General features: G+C 32.8%; 1 protein-coding gene across 1 annotated transcript; it reads left to right on the forward strand.

Annotated features, from left to right (window-relative positions):
* The first annotated feature begins 183 nt into the window (after positions 1–183).
* On the forward strand, positions 184–7,395 carry LOC126814736 (tetratricopeptide repeat protein 5). The gene is made up of 10 exons (XM_050540107.1): positions 184–264; positions 1,325–1,457; positions 1,920–2,131; positions 2,493–2,640; positions 3,009–3,100; positions 3,894–3,947; positions 4,364–4,510; positions 5,017–5,231; positions 6,578–6,722; positions 7,206–7,395. Exons 1-10 carry the CDS (start codon positions 193–195, stop codon positions 7,323–7,325), a joined length of 1,338 nt encoding a protein of 445 aa, XP_050396064.1. The 5' UTR covers positions 184–192; the 3' UTR covers positions 7,326–7,395.
* Positions 7,396–7,995: the final 600 nt, after the last annotated feature.

Genomic DNA, 7,995 nt, shown 5'->3' on the forward strand with positions numbered 1-7,995 from the left:
ACGGAACGAAACAACGTAACTAGGATTAATGAGCATACGATTAGTCATAATGCTATCATTAAGTTCGTGTACAGAGACAATAAAATAATCTACTTCAAGCCTAAACATGATCATTAATGCTTTTTTTTTCTTCATATAAAATTTCGTTTTGTGTAATTGTCATTCGCAAATTTTTGTTAACCCGTTTCCAACATGGCCGATGAAAATAAAACAAATCTTGAAGATTCACAAAAGTCAACTGTAGAGTACCTTCCAAAAGCTGAGGTTTGTATTTGTAGTTAGATCTTATATCTCTTCTTTTCAAAGCACCTTTCCGCTTCGTAATTTGATAAAATAGTTGATGTAATTATCCATAAATTCATTAAAAATGGTGTTCATGGACCAGAGGAATGTCATGATTAATGATTGAAATGTCAAATCGTGATCTGTAAGTTAGTAACAAAGACAGTTTGGACCCAGAATTATATTCACGAGCAAATGGCATATATTGTAGCGTCGACATTCATTGATGCTTTGTGCAAGTATATACGGTATTATATTGTGCAAGCAAAAATAGCCGCAACTGAATCATTTTCATCACATCATAATATTAATAAGCCTAATGAATGATAATGCCAATAATGGTAACAACATACATGCATGTCGGCTATTTTGTTTTGAAAATTAAAAAATGACTTTCACGTCACAAATAATAAAGTATGAACCATTAAAACATTCACCAAACAGTTTCTCTTTGTGATAGGCATAATGCATTTTACATTTTCGAAGCAGCATTTTTTTTATGTACACAAGTGTCACAAGTATCCATCCATCATATGACTGAGGTTAAACCCACATAAAATCTTGAGTAGCCGTTGGATTGTTTAAAATCAGAGAATTATGTGATATGGTTTCACTTTTATTTCAATGTGGATTAGTTAGTTATTAAGCTATGTGTAGTACCTTTTGGGGCCAAATTAATGGAATTACAGGCCTGTAAATTCTTTGTAATCAAATAATTACAAAGCCTACTCAAAGGTAGTTACTCTAGTAACGAAATATGAGAGTCCTAGTACCTGGACTCTCATAATTCGTTACTAAAGTAACTAACTCAAAGGAAGTCCTTAGAATCATCTACTACTATAGGTCTATAGTGACTATAGTAGGCTACTAAATGAAAAATTTACTATTTTACGTTTCCAAATTTAAGTGATCAATAATGTGACTGTCTCAAGACTCTGTCATAATTACGTTAAATACTAATTCATTAGAATTGGTGCCTGACATTTTGTTATGTACAACTAAAATAATTATTTCCAGTTATGTTTTGTGTTTTTCTTTGTAGACTGCTGTTACAGAGTTATATAATTTTAGAGATCATTATATTGAAAGACATGGTGTAGAAAAGGCAAGTCAGAAAGATGCAGATGTAAAGAAAAAATGTGAAGAAACAGTAAAATATCTTGATGAGATAAAAGGTATGCTGTGATATTTTTTATTAAACTGAATGTTTTTGTCCAGTTTATTTAACCAGAGTACGGATAATATTATAATGAATATTATTGTAGCTTATTTTAGATTTAATCCATGCAATATATTTGAATTGTATGTTGTGTATTCCTGAGAATAATTTGTTTGATTGAATAATGATCTACAAATGATTAGAAACTACTGAACAAGTGTTTGTAGTACCAGTAATCTTTATCCATGCAATTTATACAATATGGTATCGATCTGTATGTTGTCTATTTTTTGGCAGGATTAAATAGTGATGTACAATACCGGTAGGTATTAGAAACTAGTGTCAATTTTTGTAGTACCATTTTTTTGTTTTTACTTAATAAGTAGCTTAGATATGGTCTAAACTGTTTGCATAGATTAATTTGCAATTCAAAGTTAATTTGTTAATTATGATATTATCTGTTTTGACTATTTTTCAGATCATGTCAAAAATAAAGCCATTTTATCAATGTTACGAGGCAAGGCATTAAATGTTGGTTCTGATTTCAACCAAGATGCACACGATGCACTGTCAAAAGCTGTGAAATTGGATCCAAAGCAAGTGGAGGGATGGAATCAGCTTGGTGAAAGTTTCTGGAAAAAAGGGGACATAACTGGTGCTAAAAATTGTTTTTCTGGTGCATTAGATCATGTAAGTGGTCCTAATCTGCAAAATATAGAACAGTAATAATATAACTTTTGTGAAGTATGAAGAGTTATTAGGGTCATATTAATTTATTGAACTTGCAAAATCTATGTGAAAAAGTTTTTATTTTGCTACATTTTTTAACCTAGTTGTTGGCAAAACTTTGACTTTTGGTGTGGTATTAAACAAGAAGAAATATATGATTGCAAAACAGCATTGAAGCAATCAGCAGAAAATTTATATATAAAACGTGGATTGTTTTCTGTTAAGGAAACATAACATTACCATGAAAGTTTTGGCCTGGGTTGTAAACGTTTTTTAGGACTATGTGCAATTTTATTGATTTTCATAAAATTATCTGTTACAGTCCAAGAATAAAGTGTCCTTAAGAAATTTATCAATGGTTATGAGACAGATGCCTGGATCACCAGAAGAAAGAACTAAGTTAATTATTGACAGTGTAGAAAAAGCTAAGGAAGCAGTGCAATTAGATTTACAAGATGGTCTGTCTTGGAGTAAGTTTTATATTGTATATTTTCATTTTAAAAAAAAAAATGCATTACCCTCCTTTTCATTGGAGTAACAATCATGACACTCACACAGCTTAGCTTTTAGCCATGCGTCTAAATTTATGCAGAAATCTCTTAAATCAGTGCGGTAGATCCAAAGCAAACCAGCCATTTAACAGGTGCTAGTATTAGTATTAAACTCAGTAATTGTGTATCCATAAAATTGTACCTTGTGTTTATATGTTGTTCAATTACTAAATGCCAATCAAAGAAGATAAAATTATTTAGCTTTAATGGGAATTGGCAATGTAAAGGCCTGTTGTATTATTCTGTAGAACTAATGCTTTTTGTGTCTATTACTTTTGTTCTTTTAGGTATTTTGGGCAATGCTTATCTCTCCATGTTTTTTGCGGCTGGTCAGAAACCTAAAATATTAAAACAGTGTATGAGTGCTTATCAACAAGCCGTAAGTTTATATTTTTACTGGTCTAATAATAATAATTATTTGTATGCTCTAAATATATACATCCATTCTAGTGCCATGTATGAATGTACATAAGGAAATGAAGTTAGTTGATACAATAAAATGAGGTTTAACAGCCTACTTATCTGCTCCGACTGGGCTATTGAATATGGGCATATGAGGGAAATTATGCCTGGACAGCAGCAATACAGCCTACTCTTATATTGAATTTCAACTGTCTAGGGTTCATTTACATGCGCGTTAATGTGTACACAGGACCTTACTTTTCCGTTCTATTCTAACCACTAGAAAACTGTCCTTGTCAGACCCTCTGTCCTGCACCACTGACAATGGTTAACCACGGAAGGAAAATGCAAGGAACTTTCTCGACAGACAGCGAATGCAAGACCCCTGGTTAGCGAGTGTCTTAACTCACTGATCCAAAGTGACTCTTAGTTGATACAATAATGTTGATGTGGTATATTGTTCTTTTCAAAATGTTTTTTGTCCCATCTGAATGATTAGATACTGTCCTTATCAGGCCCTCTATCCTGTACAACAATTGACATGGGGAAACCACTCTGGAAAATCACAAGGACATTTCTCATTCAACAATGGGAGCGAACCAGAGACCTCCTGGTTAGTGAGCAAGCTTCTTACTCACTGAACCCAAGCAGTTCCTCATTGATACAATACTGTTGTAATTGTATATTATTCTTTTTGAAATGGGGTGTTGGAGGGGAGATATTGATAATTACCTAAGTTTTGTTAAGAAAATGTATTTATATAACTTCAGGAAAAAGATACAGTAGCAAGCTCTAGTTCAGATTTACATCACAATAGAGGAAATGTAAGTTGTGTTCCTGTTGTGATCAAATATGTGTTTATTTAAAATAATTAAATATACATTATGCAAGAGCTAAATCTGCCTATTGCAGGTCTTTCTTTAGGCCTGAAATGTTATATAAATTATTAATTAGACATTTCCAGACCATAATCAACTCTCAATGTCAACGCTAGCCTGCAATATTTACTGGATTAGGATCCGATTTGTTGCTCAACTTTCATTCATCATTTAGTAATGATGATCAATGCTAGGCCGAAATTTCAATCGCTTAATTCTCAGTTCATAGTGGATCAATTTGACTGAAATTTTCAGCAAATTACCTCTACATTATCTAGTTTTTAACTATTATAGTGAGAACTGCCAGCTCTTTATCTAATCTCCTATAATGTATCTTTAAACATTTTTTTTCTTTTTTTTAGGCATATAAATACCAAGAAGATTACCAGTTAGCATTAGAAGAATTTACTCAAGCTAGTCAATTAGATCCAAGTTGGTCTGAACCCAGAGATCGTGAAAAACAACTTATTTCATATTTAAATAAAGTCTCAGAATTAAAAGATTCAAAGGTAAACAAATATATAGATACAATCATGCATTTTAGGTAAACATGTTGTAAAGTTGATGAAAACTATTTTCTAATCAAACTGCAAACAAATAGTACTTAGCGAAAGTGGTTTTGTTTCACATAATCAAGTGTAACAAATTCACATATGTAACCCATCACATCGAAACAGGTAGTAAGATGCATAGACCTGTATTGTGCTAGCACTCATAATAAAAATGTACATAAATTGACCTGGACGTATTTGGTGATATCCCAGTCATTGAACACAATATGGAGCCGGGAATGGTACCAAAATAAAGCTTTGAATGTGATTATGTGCATAACTCGATATGGCCAATTTTCTACCCATTTCGATGTCATTGGTCACATATTTCATTGTACATAATTTATCTGGTATTCTCATATTATTACAAGAATTCACATAATACATTGTACATAAGCTATCTAATATTCACATATAGTTTTACTCAGTGAAGTTAAACTTGAATTACATTTGTTTATTTATAGGGTAGAATGAAAGGTAAAAAGTTACAAACTATGATCAGTCACATCAACGAGAAAGATTTAGGACCATACAGTGGTGGAACTTACACTGGACCAAAAGGAGATTCTGTCACATTAAAACCTGTTAAATTAAAACAACTTAAAGCAGAATGTAATTCTGAAGTTGTAGTTGTGGGAAAAGTTGTCTGTTCTGTTATGTCTGAAGATTCTGTTCCTTTGTAAGTATTAAACTGAGATGATTTTTTTTTACCTTATTTATTCAAATTCCGAGCACCAACCTGCGTATAATAAAATATTTTGCATGAGTATTCGTTCGACTCCTTGAGCATATATTTATCTTAGCACTGGATTGACTCTTTTATCTACAAACTGTTATTATTCAGATGTAGCCAAAAGAGGCTTATGTACTGCTCTTGTATTAGGACTAATAATGTTGAATTATTGCTGGCATCCATGCACTTGGAAAAGGACCAACATAGCATAATTTTCAGATGGCTAAAAAATAAATTGTATTTTAAACATGAAATTTGGCACAATGGATAATTATATGATATAGAATCAAAGTTATATATGAGATGAAATTGGGTTTAGCATCCTACTGTTCTGCTCTGACTGGGCTAATGAAGACAGGTATCAAACTTATATCAAATGATAGTTCAAAGAGAGAGAGAGACAAATGGGGTTTAACATCCACTCGACACAAACTAGGTCATTTCGGGACTAACATATGGTTTAATTTTATTTCAATAATTCGCTTGCGCAAAAGGGTCTTTGGCAGTGGGAGGAAACCGGAGGACCCGGAGAAAACTCATGAGGTTGGACAGGTGCCCCTACTCCTTGTCACGTACAACCAGGGATTCGAAACCACGCCAGTTGACTCAATGACAGGCCTTATGATAGTACAAAGAGAAATGAAATGATGTTTAATGTCTTACTTTACGGCACCATTGAGGCTAATGAAAATGGGCATATGCCATGCAGTGTCCCATGACTGAAATTTTACCTGTCCTGACAGTGGATCTATGGCCAGCTCTTGTTTTGCATTCCAACTGTCTTTATATTTTTAACAATACACTGGACATCTTGGTTAGTGAGCCAGTACTATACTTACCGAACCTCCGTGGCCCCCCACAAATACAACATTGCTTAAAGATACATTATGTAAGATTTAGATAAAAAGCTATCCATTCTTGCTATAATAGTTTGAAATTAGATAATGCAAAATTAATATATTGAAAATTTCATTCAAATTACTCTATTGCGAGCAAAGATATTAGCCTTTGAAGGTTTGACAAGATGTGTGCATTAATTGTAACCACCTTACTGGTTGCTTGAAGCTAAGCCTCACTTCTCCATTTTTAAATTACATGTAAATCAAAATATGTTTAAACTGTTCTAATCTACTTAATACTGGAGATATCCCGATGACATCAAGGGTTGATTATGGTCTTGTCATGTTAATAAATTTCTAATTAATAGTTTATATAACATTTCAGGCCTGCATTAGGCAGATTTAGCTGTTGCATAATGTATGTTTAATGACATTTTACTTGTTTAATTTCAGTACATTTTGTATGGTAGATTCTGAAGGTACATGTTATCCTGTTAATGTATATAATATAGCACCAGGTAGAGGTATGAAGATAGGTGATACTGTAGCTATACCAGAACCATATTTACAACCTATTCATGTTAATCATAAACATATAGTAAGTATTTAGTCATTCGGATGGCACGAAAAAGGCACCATGGTTCTTTGTATATCATAAATGAAATGGGGTTTAACGTCTTACTTTTCTGCATCGACTGGGCTTATGATGACAGCATATACACTGTACAGTGTACTATGAGGGAAATTTTGTCTCAACAGCAGTACTGTTGCCTCTTCTGTTTCGAATTTCAGTTGCCAAGGGTTCTTTTATGTGCATGGTAATGTGCACACAGGACACGAAATTGCTCTGACCCTTGCTCTGCCCCGTAAGGGCTGAACATTGGCTCCTTGAATGTTCATATTTTCTACTGAATACTTATTTTAATTTGCAGATACTGAAAATTTCACTATTCATAAGTGATTTTTTATTTCAAGCATGAAATAAAAAATATTATTAGAGCACATTGAATTTAGACAGAATTAATTTCCCATATTAAAACTAACATAATTTAATAATTGCTCTTTTTTTGTCTCTTTACAGAAAATCTCATTTGAAAGTATTCGTGTTGATTCTCCTATGGTGCTAGTTGTTAATGGGAAGAAAGTTGGAATTGATAAACAAGCTCCAACTGTTCTGGCTGTTAATACATATCATGAATAATCTCATCTATTTTATATACTTATGTAGTTCTTCATTTAAACTGTGATAAAATTTTCTATTTATTTATTAATTTAGTTTTAACTTTTTATTTACCGGTGGGGGGGTGGGTGTGGTGATGGCCGAATGGTTAGCACATGCGCGCTGTATCATAAGGTCTGCCGTTGTCAAATAAGGTCTGAGGTTGTCAAATAGGAATCATAGGAATCATTCTAGCAGTCAAAAAACATTCAAATACAAATTTGAAATATTTTCTACTTGCCCACGGTACTTGGAAATTGTATCATTTCTTTTCACTAGAAAACTAAGTCTACATAATGGCAGTGTGAAATTGTCAATGTCTGTGGTCAAACAGATGCCTGGTTGACCCAGACAACCTTCACACATCATATTGTTCTAATGATAACACTGCTACATGGAATTGGCAAACCTCAACTTGAAAAAAATATTTTTGCCAATTTCTCATCTGACAATAGTGAATTATAGGATTAACAGGTTTATTCTTTAACATGGTAGGTCTGTGCATAGATTCCATGTGTTTTAAGGCTTTATTTTAACATATTTTAAACATATGACTTAAAAAGAATGCAACTATCGCTTTAAAACTACTCTTTTTTTATGAATTGGCAGATTCGAACAGATATCTTCCTCTCACAGTCTTATATAACAACTT

Source organism: Patella vulgata, chromosome 3 (assembly GCF_932274485.2).
Source record: "Patella vulgata chromosome 3, xgPatVulg1.2, whole genome shotgun sequence".
In the NCBI taxonomy this organism is placed as follows: domain Eukaryota; kingdom Metazoa; phylum Mollusca; class Gastropoda; family Patellidae; genus Patella; species Patella vulgata.